This window comes from Micrasema longulum, unplaced genomic scaffold (genome assembly GCF_059751315.1).
Source record: "Micrasema longulum isolate JH-2025_06_02 unplaced genomic scaffold, ASM5975131v1 h1tg000241l, whole genome shotgun sequence".
Taxonomy (NCBI): domain Eukaryota; kingdom Metazoa; phylum Arthropoda; class Insecta; order Trichoptera; family Brachycentridae; genus Micrasema; species Micrasema longulum.
Genome location: NW_028277446.1, coordinates 26,660 through 40,721, shown reverse-complemented (window position 1 = coordinate 40,721; position 14,062 = coordinate 26,660). Strand labels below are relative to the sequence as shown.

At 30.2% G+C, this 14,062-nt stretch overlaps 1 protein-coding gene across 1 annotated transcript in view; it reads left to right on the top strand.

Annotated features, from left to right (window-relative positions):
• Positions 1-9,865, top strand: part of LOC148283419 (D-galactoside-specific lectin-like) — a gene marked incomplete at its 3' end in the record, with an annotated part of 48,225 nt that extends 38,360 nt beyond the window's left edge. Inside the window, exon 3 of the mRNA XM_088223547.1 lies at positions 9,723-9,865. Coding sequence (XP_088079673.1) covers positions 9,723-9,865 — 143 coding nt within the window. The remainder of the gene's footprint in view (positions 1-9,722) is intronic.
• Positions 9,866-14,062: the final 4,197 nt, after the last annotated feature.

Genomic DNA, 14,062 nt, shown 5'->3' with positions numbered 1-14,062 from the left:
ACATTCAATTACTTGCCATTAATTAAAACATTAGTTGTTTATGAAAATAACAGGTAAATATAAATTTTATGACATGATATTGATAGCAATAAAACAGTAATTAAAAGCAAACAGTAAGTTTACATAATACAACAGAGATGAAGAACATTTTAGAAAAGGGAATATAGAATGGATGCCTACATCCACAGGGCTTATGACCTGTCATTAGCTGGTTTAAGTGGCCACTTTACACACTATTTAACATAACCCTTAGTTTTTTCTTTTTAAAAAAATTATACTATTTTATTTTATTTTTACATCCAAGCATGTTTTTTATTCTTAATTTGAATCCTTAACTTTTAATGACTTTTACAAATTTTCTTCATTTTTTTACTTTAATTTTAATTCTTAAACAACTTCTATTTATGTTTATTTTCCTTCTCTTTTTTGTACTTTAATTAATAACCTTACATATAATTTCACTGGTCCATTAGAGCTAAGTCTAGCTGTGTAAAATATAAAACTATGTAACTGTAGTATGTTTCCTAAATAATAAAAAAAAAAACATTTTGCCTATGTTTGAATATCCATATTACATTATTCTTACATTATTCGATCAGATGAATCTCTTCTCAACAATAGAGGTTTCAGCTCTTTAACTTCAACAAAATCAACACATGGACGAATGAAAAAAATATGTTAGTTCAAATAAAAGCAAAATAGTGAGTGTTACACAATGTGTAAAGTGGCCACTTAAACCAGCCAAGGTAGGACATAAACCCTGTAAAAGCCTAGACAACCGTATTCCGTTCTCTAAAATGTTTTTCATTGTCTGCTGTAATTTGTTAATCTAAAAGCCTCCTTAGGGGGTGAAATCCAGTTGTTTATCAACAAACATTTAGACAAACTCAAAATATTGCATTTGAAATTGATTAATAGTGCGACTGCGTACGAAAAATGTCATTAATTGCCATATTAAGTAAAAAAAAATTGATGAAAACTGGATACAGATTGGCATCATGCATTATTTGGTTCTTACTTTTCAAATTATGTTAGGGTATATCTCTGGGCCAAATCATGTATAGAAGCGATTATGCGCAGCTTACCACTATATCAAATTATCCAAAATAATGTTTTACGGTGACATTATTGACAGAAAAACAATCCAATAATTACTATTTCTTATAAATCATAAGATTAAATTAAAAGAATTTTAGAAAAGAATCTAATTGGGATCCACAAAAAACTAATGTTGTTCGGGTACATTTAAACACAAATTTTTTTATATACCGAAAATAGGTATCCTCCCACTTTTTAAAGTTTATGCATTCTCTTCAAATGCAACCCTAGTAATAAACAAACTCGGTGACTATGGATACGCTTTCGAGACCCTAATAAAAAATTTAAAAATATATTCGGCGCATCTATGTGTATTATATAATAGGTCAATGCATAAATGTGTAGGTATTATTAATTATTTTTGTTATATATATATGTCCCCGAGCATGGTAGCTGACAATGTATATTTCCAAATCTGTCTAGGGGAATAAATTAAGCATACATTGAATGTATCTCAGACACATTACAGGCTTTTGAAAATTATACATATGGTAGATGCAGTTCTAATTCGCACCATAAGAACAAATTATATAATGCTTTTTTGTACATATTTTTTTATTTAATACCATCATTTCATGTTCGCTCTGAATTTGAGTATATGGTGTCTACAAAGATCCTCCAGGCATCTCTGCTGGCTGCCATATCTTGTGCATCCTCCCAAGTCAGGTTCGCGTCCCGCAGTTCTGACATGAACTGCAGACAAACGGTCAGCAGTGGACGTCCAGGGCGTCTAAAAACCTGATGTTGTAAAGAAGGCAAGCGTGGTTAAGGCTTTTAGGAAGCATCCGCAGTACATGGCAAACAGTACATGGTACAAACATCCACAGTACAATGTACATCCACAAAATATGAGATTTTTTTATTAAAATAGAAAAAACGGTAAATTTGTTTGAAAAGTGAGATCTCTTTATAACTGGTATCAAATAATGTTTGAGAAGTAAATATAAACATTTTTTATTTCATTAACACAAAAAATTCCGTTTTACATTATTTTATTTCAAGTTTTATTTGAATTGTTGGTTTGGGATGAGCTTATTACTCTAAAAGTGCAATATATCACAACAAATGAAATTTATGTTACTTACTTTTACACAAAATTGTGAAAAATTGACAATTCGACAATTCTTGTTGAATCCTAGAAAGAGTCACCATGAAGTTAAATGGATAAGATCTTGCTATTTTGTTTTTAATTAGTAGTTTTTCTGTTCTATTTCCCGCTTCAAATCCTTTAAGTGCTTGTTTCCGCCATTAATTAGGGTTGCTACAGAAAAAACGAATCAAACTGAAAACAAACCACCACATTGCTCTATATTTATATTATATACTAGGTATACACATTGAAGTCATTAGAGTATTTGGACGGGAGATTAAAAAATCTTTACTACTTAATCAACAAAAAAAACCTAATTCACTTTGGCGTGCGTTTAATATTTATTTAAGGAACCTTTTCGTTTACTCTTATCAAAAAAACTGGGATAAGGCTTGATTTTTCTTGAAATTAATTTCAAGGATAAGTAATCAAACCTTCAAATTTCAACCCTTTAAATACGGAAAGAAAAAAAAAAATTTACTTATTGGAAAAAGTTTAAACGTTTTACCCGTTCTCAAATAGCTTCACTTTATAAAAAATCAATGTAAAATGGTGGAACACAATTGGGATATAAAAATAAATCAAGATTAATTATAATTCACAACCCTATTACCAGAAGTAAAAATCTTCTTAGAGAAACCTTTGTTCTTATGCCCCAATGTCCAGAATGTGTAGATTAGTCAATTCGTCATACAACTTGGAATTCTTTGGGTTAGATCTTCCGGCTTTTCGTAGGTCTCTTCGCCACTAACACAGTGTGGAATGATAGATTGGCATGAGCCAGCTCGAAGTCTTATATGTTGATCGTGTGTATGAATATTTTGTAAACCATTATTTTATTGAACTTGTTTGTTTTTGTTACTTAGTTTTATGTTTTTTTTTGTTCAGTTTTTGGTACATATCTATGTTTCTTCATATATTTATTATTTTTATTGATCAATATATTTCATAAATGGTACATGTTTTTTTAAACTCTACACAAATCTACTTCTTTACATCTAGTTAATATAATAACTGTAACTCTCAAAAAAGAAAATTACTCTTGTGGTTGGAGAGTGACTTACACTGTTATAATTATTTATTTATTAGAATTTATATATTTCTGAATAAACGAGTACATGAGAAAAAAAAAACTTATGGGATATAAAAAGAAAAACAGGATATAATATAACTGCATATGACTGTTGTTATTTGCCAAAGTTGCACCTACCTATATATAAAATAAATAAATATATTATTAATATTTAAAGCACAAACTTTGTGGTCAATCATTTCAATGAATCTAAGTAAGTATTAGATTATATATACCCATTTAGCAACTTTTCTATGTCTAACGGTTTCTAGACATACCCGTCACTTTGTCAGAACATTAACTACACCAGCAAATTCCACTATAATTATGATGGCGTTAGTATTAGAAATAACATATTTTTTCAATTCATCCATCTTCATCAACATGTTGATTTGAACCAACCCAGTCAAATTCAATAAAGTTTTCAGCTAGTCAAATTAACGAAATTATATGAAGAAATATGTTAAAGTTACATAGTTTGCAAACTAGCCCTCTAACCACTAGCTAGTGATATGCAAATAAAAATAAATAATCTAATATCAATTCCTATGTTGAATAATATGTTAATTTTAAATATTTGTGCTCTGCATGCATACCAACGATGGTTGTAACGTAAAACACAATTACTGTTTTTGAGAATTATTATCAAGGTATCTTGCAATTTAAACAATACTTTGCTGTATGCATTGTCAATTCGCATTAGGAAATGATGGTTGCGATGATTTTTTGTTCTATTTTTATTTGGAAAACTTACCGAAATTACATAAACAAATAAGTATAAAATATAGTACATACATGCAGTAAAAGTTTTTCACAAATTTAGTTGAACATGTTCGTATTAAGAGAAAACGTAAAATAATTTACAAAAAAAAAAAAGTAGAGCACTGTAAGACGGCAGGTAATATAAAATAAAAAATGAGGAAATAAAGTGCGTGAGAAGAGGAAGAGTATTTTTATAATAAATTTGAACATTTTTTTTTTCAAAGAAAAATAATAGAGTTCTTAACATTTACTTTAATATTTAAATTTTCAGACCATTTCCTGAATTAATCTAAAAAGTATGTATTTTAGCTACAGCCAATTGCTCCACAAATTTATTGATTTATCTGTTTATTAAATTATGTATTGTTTTTTTTACTAGAAATGTATCACTTTAATTGTTGTTTTTACTTTAACAATCGAAATTAATAACTTAATTAAATTATAAAATTAAGAAATAAATAAATTTAAATTTCAGATCATCTTCATTATTCCCTTTCTGTACATAATGGTGCATAGGGCACTGCATTGGTAAACCAATCGCAGTATATCTTGATATTTTTTTAAAACATTTTTTTTCACTTGAATGTAAGATGATCGGTCTAACGCTTCAGGTAACAGTCCAAGTACTTTGAAATACTCGAGTATAAAAACACATTACCAAATAAATATTTCATGTCAAACCTGTCAGGAATCGAACCCGAGAGCTACCTCTTGCATGGTAGGCAAACGCGCTGACTACTACGCCACGAGGCTAATTTTAGACACATGATCTTAACTTTGATACACCGTGTGTTATTAAATTTCTTAACCCCATTGAATTTCTTGACATGCATAATTTTTAATTATAAATATTGTTTTTTCATGTGCCATAATATTTATAAACGTATCGATTTAAGTTCCCAACTAAGCATAGAATTTTCAAAAAAGCCAGAAAATAAAAAATATTATAATTGTGCAGCAATAAATAAATAAAATAAAAAATATTTAACTTAGGTTTCAAAAATATCAATACCCTTAAAACTCTCTTCTGTTCCCTAGTTCGTCCGCAAATAGAGTATTCCTCTGTTATCTGGTCTCCATATTATGATGTTCACATCAAGAATATTGAATCAGTTCAACATCGATTTTTGAGAAAGATAGGCTGGAGGTTGGGCTTATCCAGAGACCTATATACGTATAATGAGTTAGAAACTATCTTAAATATATATTCTCTTCAAGACCGTCGAAATAAATTCGACCTTATAGTCCTATTTAAAACTTTCAACTCACTTTTTGATGCACCTGAACTTCTGAGCTCACTAATATCTCAACTAGAAACCTCAGACAAAACTTACTCATTCATACCGATAACCATAAAACTAACTATGGTTTTCATTCCCCTATGCCCGGAATTCTTGGGTCTGCCAACAAACATACCTGTCTTGATTTCTTTGATTACAAGTTGTCTTCTTTCAAACGATCACTGAATCAAATTCAATTATAAACACCTCTCTCCCGCTTCCACTCCCACAAAGTCTAATATAAACCATTGAGTCTTTCTATTTTTTTTATAATAATTTTCTATGCATAAATGTGTCCATAAAAATGCCCATTGGGTGTATATATAAATAAGTAAACATAAAATAAAACACAAACACATAAAAAATATTTGGAAATTTTTTTTAAATCTAAAAAACTCACATTGAAAATATCTTAATGGGAATAGAGATTTTCGAATCTGAAGCATTTAAAAAAATATATTTTATTTCTTTTGGCAGAAGATTATTAAAACATTGAAGCTCTTGGGTTGCTTTTAATAAATCTAAGGAATATTTTTTTTCTCAATTGATCTGGGTGTTGTGTATTTTTCATTACCTCATTCCTTATCCCCTCTATCCCACCTGCTGACAAGCCTCAAAATAGAGGCTTAGCAGGTTATTAAAAAAAACTGTTTTTTAAAAAGTGCTCTAAAAGATAGGGACTACAGATAAATTGTTTTAAATTTAGAACAGTTAAAATTGATCAAATATGTTTCTAAAACAGAATCTGTGACATACAATGACCTTTGTCTGAACTCTGATGTTCAGTTGAATCATCAAACTAATTGGACTAAATGCATAACACCTTTCACGGTTCAACAGTCATTTGATAGTATTGTTAGTAATGAGCGTTTGAGCGTACTCTACACACACCTTGCGCATACTGTACCTTTACAATACTGTACATGCCTCACATGAACGTAGTTATGCAGAAAGCAGCCAGTCCACAATTTAGAGAAAAATAAGATTTTGGTGTTATCAAGTAGAATAGGTCGATTTTATGCTCTGCCTAAAACACCCAGACCGCTTTCATACAAAAAAGCTGTAATATTTGCCTTCTGAAAATGTCATGAAAATTAATGTCACCTCAGAGTTTGTATTCAATATTAGATCTGGCCGTTTTCTGAAAAATGCATGTTATTGGTTTTGTAGTAAGCCAGACTAAAAAAAAACATAAAAATTCCCTAAATATTTTTTGAAGTTATTATAAATTATAATTAAGTATCCTAATATAAACATAAAATAATATCATCAGTACGTTATGACATAAAACACATCTGAGTTTTACTAGGGCTGGCTGTTTTCTGCGAAATGCACATCTTAGGTTGTGTAGTCAGCCAGATTTTAAAAATCATTGAATCTTGTCATATACACAGGAAAATTATTTTTTATATCATAAAAAAATGAAGGTATCCGGTATTTGTCCAAATAGTACGCAGTATTCGGCTGAATGCCGAATATTTAAAAAAAATAGCCGGATAGGCCGAATACGGAATGTTTGCCGAACATTCTTGGCATTATAATTAAAAGATTTACAATGGGCCTAACTCATAAACTAATCAGAAAGTTACGCCTCGGTATAGTGGTAAGATAAGAATGGTATTCCCATCCGTATTTTACCACTATACCTTGGCGTAACTTTGTACCAGGTTAATAAGTAAGGCCTTAATACTTTTAACACTGTTTATGTGAATAAGTTAAGGCTTATGATTTATTACTTTTTTAATTTCAAAAACATTTTGTTATTTGTGGCATGACATTTCACTCTTGTTTGTTACAAATATGTATAAACTACTTTAAGCTTTAGTTTGGCGTTGTATCATTCGTAGCATTATGGAATTTACGGTGATCAGTTTTACGCTCCAGGTGTCAGTTCAGAAACAATTAAATATTGCAGTGTAGAACCACCTCTAAAATCAATATTTCATGTCCACCCTGTCAGGAATTGAACAGACCTCAGATCCGGGACACTAGCCAAAGGGACCACACTCCGGTTCAGTACATATATATTTATGTATTGTATTGAAATCTGTGTAGTTATGTCTACAAAATATAATCGCAATGCAAAATGGGTCACATGCATTGATATTTCCAAAAAGAAAGTGTATTGTTTTACCGAAAAATAATAACAGCATTTCCTTTTCTTATAGTTTATTTCATTTTTGATGTTTGGTGATAATAAAATTATACTACTTTATAAAACAGATTTTTTTGAAATTTATACAATTATATTTTTATTTACTTTTGATAAAATTATGGTCCTCAAAGATATAAATATAATCTAATATAATAAATGGATAAAGGTTTACAAAGCCGGATTGAAATCACTTTTAGTAAAAATGTTTTTCTGGTTTAAGAATGGTACAGGTAACCCTAAAGTATTACTGTACACAGGTTTATGGAAAATCCTGAAACCTATGTTAAAACTGTTATTTATGAGACTAAAAACCGGATTAAAAATTGATCTATAAGTAATACAAATAAAAGTTGATTTAAACAGCCATTTATTTTATATATAGCTCCTAATAGTATTTAATGAAAATCATAATTTACTTTTGGTATTTAATGTATAAAGGTTACTGTTTTTGTAGATAAACTGCAATTTTTATTGATTGTTTTTGAAAAATTAAGGTAATATGATAAGTGTCACACTTAAGGAGCTAGTCCAGACACTATGAAATAATGTTGTTTAAACAACTTTTACAATCAATATTTTACATCCACCCTGCTTGGAATTATACCCAGGGCTTCAAAAATGGTAGGCGAACACGCCAACTACTTCCAGGGTTCTTGTTTTTCTTGGTATTTTTCATCCGCTTGAATACAGAAATAAAATAAATACAGCTGTGTAATCCCTAAGCCGCCTTCGTAACTCGAAAAATATTTTTTTTGAGAAGAACGCAAAAAACTTTTTAAACACATAGGTAAATTGCAATGACATTGATATATTTTTTATTTTTATAAATTTCACTATAAGGCTAAGATAATAGCAATTAATAGGGAAATGTCAGATACTAAAAATTCCGATAAAAACATATGAAATGGATTTAGAATGATTAATAGTATTTTTGAAATGAATATGGATATTGTAGATATATGTTTTCGTATATAAATATAAAAAAAAAATTAATCAAAATACGTTGCTAGAAAAACGCAACATATTTGGCCTGGGTGTTCTAACGTCAAGATTCATGACCATGTTCTTAACATATTTGAATGGGCAGGAATAAATAAACATGAATTGTGACGTATTAGGGGCGTGGCCAATGGAATGACCGTTTTTGCGGGAGTTTAAAATAATAAATTAAAAAATATTTTTATTCTACTAATATGCAAAAATATTATTTTTTTAGTAGACAGTTTCAAAGATCTTTATAACTTTAAAAATGTAGAACAAAAACGTGATATTTCCCTATTGTGAAAAAAAAGTTTGATTAGCTCTTTTACAACACAAAAGTCGACAGATGGAAGTGTTGAGAAAATGTGGAAGTTTTAACATACATAGGCAGAATGGTGAATGTTGCACAGTGTGTAAAGTGACCACTAAAACCAGCCAATGACAGGTCATAAGCCCTGTAAATACCTAGACTTCCATATCCCCTTCTCAAAAATATTTTCCCTTTCTGTTGCAACAAATTTAAATCTAAATATCTCCTTAGGGAGGAAATCCAGCCAGTCTGCGAACCTTTGGATATACTTAAAACGTTGATACAAAATTAAAATTAAAAACAAAAGTTTGAAGAAAGTACATGGAAATAAAAAAATTAGCAACTTTTATTACCTAAAAAAATAAATAAGATGTTGGCGTTAAAAAAAAAAATGATAATAATACTTTTGGATAACTTATAAAGCGCCATTTTTGTAATATAGTACCTCAAGGGCGCTTTACAAAGTGATTATATAATGATATAAATTTAATTTTAACTTTTTAATTTAAGAAAAATAATGTAATTTTTCATATTACTTTTCCACCACATACTAAGAATTTATTCAAATAATTTAGAGAACAAGTGGGTTTTAAGTTTCTTCCTTAACATCACTTCACTCTCACAGTTTCGGATTTTTGCTGGGAGAGCATTCCATGCCGTAGGGCCTGCGACCGCAAATGCACGTTAACCGAATTTGGTGCGCTGTTTGCGTAGAGGTATAATAACTTTTCCTTTCGACGTAGATGTAGCTAATCTAAGCGTAAGACGTCTGTCAGCTAGTTCATCTGGAATGCAGAGTTCCCTTAGATATTCTGGAGCAGAGTTGTGCAGTGACTTATACATAAGCCAACAGATGAAATATTTGAAAGAGTAAAACGAAATCTGGATAAAACATTATTACATGTCTTTAACACAGCAAGTCAATTCCGTTGTTCCCATTTCCTAGTTCGGCTGATCTGACTGAAGTGGTTCAGTATTCTCTGTTACAGACCGTCGTGGAAGCTTGTCAGAAGAAACGCCAGTGCAAGTTCCACACCAGTCCAAAGGTCTTCGGAGGGGATCCGTGTCCAGGAGTTAGGAAGTACGTTGAAGTCGCCTATAAATGCCGCCCATGTAAGTACCTTATATTTGTTGCTTGTTTTTTTTTTGTCACACAGCTGTAGAAGGAGTAGATAAGAATGAATCATTTGTGTTGAAAAAAATATCTTCAAGACAATTGGAAAAAAATCAATTGATGACAAGGTTACAATGATGAAATTTGATGAGAAAGAAAATATGACACGGAAATAAAACCTTTAATGAAAAAAATGTGCAGATATGGTTATGTTATGTGTATATGAATGTTTTTTTTTTTTTTTTCAAAAACAAATATGTATATACCTCTATCAGGAAGAGCGATTAGTTTTTTTTCTTTTTAATCTGAGAAGATGATCTTGACTCATTTAACGACTCAACTTTCCGCTTAAGTCGGAAGCTGAGTCTCATTGACAATAATAGTATTTAACCTATAAAAAAATGAACGTATCTTTATATATATAATTCCTCGGTACGTGTGATGTCAGGTTTTTAGAGAAATACAGATCTTTGCGCAGTGCGTGTTTGTAGATATTAAAATTTTTAATCGAATATGTAAAAAAAGAAGTAAGAAGCATACATGTTTTATTCATTGATCTACCAGGGTTGCATTCGAAGAGAATGCATTTGCAATAAAATGGAAAGATGTTATTTTTTTGTGTATAAAAAAAGTTTGTTTTTGAATGTTTACAAACAGCATTTGTTTTTTGTGAATCTCAATGAGATTCTTTCCCTAAATTCTTTATAATTTCTACCCATTTAAATATATTTATTGGATTTTTGGTAGTACTAAAATAATATTAAATTTAAAACATTCATTTCAATCGTATTCCTATATATGTACACTCCTATGTTGGTGAGAAGACCGGAGTTTGACGTTTGCAAAAGAATGCCATATTTGAAAAAATATTTATTTTGTGTTTTGGAATTCAACCATAAACAAGTACCTCGGTACCTACTCAAATTCAATATTATTTTCATAATAACAATTTTTAGTTTTGGAATTTAATTACTAACAAGTACCTCGGTACCTACTTATTAATAAAATGTCTTTTTCCAAGGTGATAAATAGCAGCCAAGCCAACGTTTGGGCAGGACAACGTCTGTCGGGTCCGCTACCTATATACATAATAAATATTTATTTATTTATTTATTTATTAATGAAATCATACAGTCTTTATATAAACAACAAGGTACAAAAGAACAATTTTAAAAAGTAAGACCAATTACAGATTTCACACTAATGAATGCAGGAGGAGAGGGGAAAAATAATTTAATTCTAAAAAAGTAAAAATAAAAATATTCCATAAAAAGTTCATTTAAAGGAGAAGACATTGTAAAGCTACTCTACTTTCCTCCCTCTCTCTCTGCTTCCATGAACATTTCAATTTAATTGTAAAAAAAAATCACAAGTAACAATAAATTATTCGATGCAGGTAGTAGATGTAGGTAAGTATAAATTAAGAGTTGAAATCAAATTATTAAAATTAAAAGTAAAAGTTAAAATTAAAATTAAAAGTTTAAATTAAAATTAAGTTAAAAGTTTAAATTGAAAGTTAAAATTAAGAATTAAAATTAAAAAGTTAAAATTGAAAGACAAAATCAAGAATCAAATTAAAAGTTAAAAGTCAAGCAGGAGATAAATTTAAAATGTCTTTAACTGATCTGATAAAAATATGGTATTTACAATGTAGTATGTCGATGTCACTAAAACTGTCATTATAGGTAATCTGTATTCTTCGTAGAGTGCTATTTCTTAAATAATTAGTCATTGACTTAGGAATGTCGAAGAGTACAGATTGACGAGTTCTACGGACTCGATATGAAATGCCTCTAACAATTTCTGGGCTATCAATTACGTTATTAACAATTTTGTATAGAAAGCTCATATCCAACATGGTACGCCTAGTTGCGAGATTTTGAACCTTGTGAAAATTAGCTGACTCAGTCCTACTTGAGAATGAAACATTATTTCTGAAATCTAATTGTCTAAGAAAATAATTTTGAATATGTTCAATACGATTTTTGTACGTATTATATTGAATTGCTATAAACATAAATAAAAAAACAATACATTTCAAGAAAATTACCCATTAGGCCGATAGCGAATATGAATATACCTGACGAATTGAGAGGATTTACTGAGTCGTTTTTTAAATAGTTCAACAACTTTTGAGATAAATTACATGGTCCTGAATTGTGCAGAAAGATTTGTTATCTTACTGCTGCTTGATTCAAATTTTTCCATAAAAATAAGTCCATGCAAAATAACAATTTTGTCATTTTTAAACAATGTATAAACATATTATATATCATGTATAAATAGCTTACAGCTTTAGAAAGACCACCCAGATATAAGCCTATGCAGATGACCTAGACTTAATCTCCAGAACTGTCCCGGGATTAAAAGATGATTTCTTAAAGTTTGAAATGGCTGCAAATGACATGGGTGTTAAAATTAATACATCTAAGACTAAATATATGTTTGCAAGAAAGTCACAAATAAACTATGTACAACAGGCAATTGACGTTGGGACACACCACATAGGCAATGTCAATTCCTTTAAATATTTAGGTACTGTAATGAATAATGATAACAATTATAGTACCGAGATTAGAACACGGCTTTCGGCAGCGAACAGATGTTATTATGGCTTGTTTAAACATCTGGGATCCAAATTGCTCACGAAAAAAACTAAGACTATTATTTACAAAACTTTTCTCAGACCGGTCATTACATATGGTGCCGAATGCTGGGTTATGACTGAAAGAGATAAAAATACGATTAATCAACCAAAATGGAGTGTGGAGGAGACGGTTCAATCATGAATTAGAAGCACTGAATGGCGAACCCAACATTGCACAATTCATCCAAAATAAGAAGATTTCAATGGTTAGGCCATGTGCACAGAATGAATGATAACCGCACCCCAAAAAAGATTATTTATACCACTCCGGAAGGCAGACAAAGTTGAAGCAGACCAAAATTAAGATGGCTGGATAATGTGGAAAGTGACATAAGAACGATTGGACAAATGGAGACAAATTCTTGAGGAGGCCAGGGCCCACAACGGGCTGTAGTGCCACTGATAATGATGATAAATAGCTGACAAAATAAATCTGTAGCAGTGGAGCCATCGTAAAAAAATAAATAAAAGAATTGTTAAAAATTCACATTAATTTGCACAATACTAGAGGTACAGTTAAAGGAACTATTTTTTTTTTGGTATTATTTTAGCAAAATTGTATTTTTAGACTTATTACTCGGGAATTAAGAAACCTGTCAATCAAATGCGAAAGTGATGTAAACGAAATAATAATTATTAAATATATTGAATACAGCGCAGTTGGCACGTTTGATCGCCTAGTCAATTAATCAATCACCGATAAGTCATTATTTTCCCCATTGATATCTGCCAACCCAGCAACCCAGCAAGCCAATCGAACGAATATGCTTTTCTTGAAGGTGAAAGAAGCGAAGGGAAGGTCTATCCCCAGAGAATCACACAATAGCGTGTTCAGAATATCTTTATTTTTTTTTGTAGTCAGCATAAAGCAAAAAAAACAATGTTTATTACGTTTAATATAAAAACCTTAAAACGTAAAATTCACGAATATTTTTTGCATACGTACCAACAAAAATATTAATATTTTGATATAATTTGTGATGACATATTTAGTTAAGACAATATTTTGAGTTTGTTCAAATTTTTGTAGACAAGGACTGGATTCAACTCCCTGGGGAGCTGTTTATATTAACATATTACAGCAGAGATGAAGAACATTTAAGAGAATGTAATTTAGAAGTCTTGGCATCTACATGCCTAGTATGTAGGTGAAACAATTCAATTAGATGAATCTCACCCGCATAAATAAAGATTTCAGCTCTTTGACTTCACAAACATCAACAGATGAAAGAATTGAAGGAATATAGATGTTCAAATATAGGCAGAATGGTGAATGTTACACAGTGTGTAAAGTGGCCACTCAAACCAGCCATTGACAGGTCATAAGCCCTGTAGATGCCTAGACTTCTAAATTACCTTCTCTTAAATGTTCTTCATCTCTGTTGTAATATGTTAATATTTAGTTAAGAAGAAACGCGATCTGGTTTTCTTCATACAAACTTATTTCTATATTTTCTCACTGGATAATGCCACTAGATACTAGAACAATGATTTTTTTTGCACACTATAATTATTCAATAGGTGTGTCTCCATGCAAGCTAAATAAATAAATT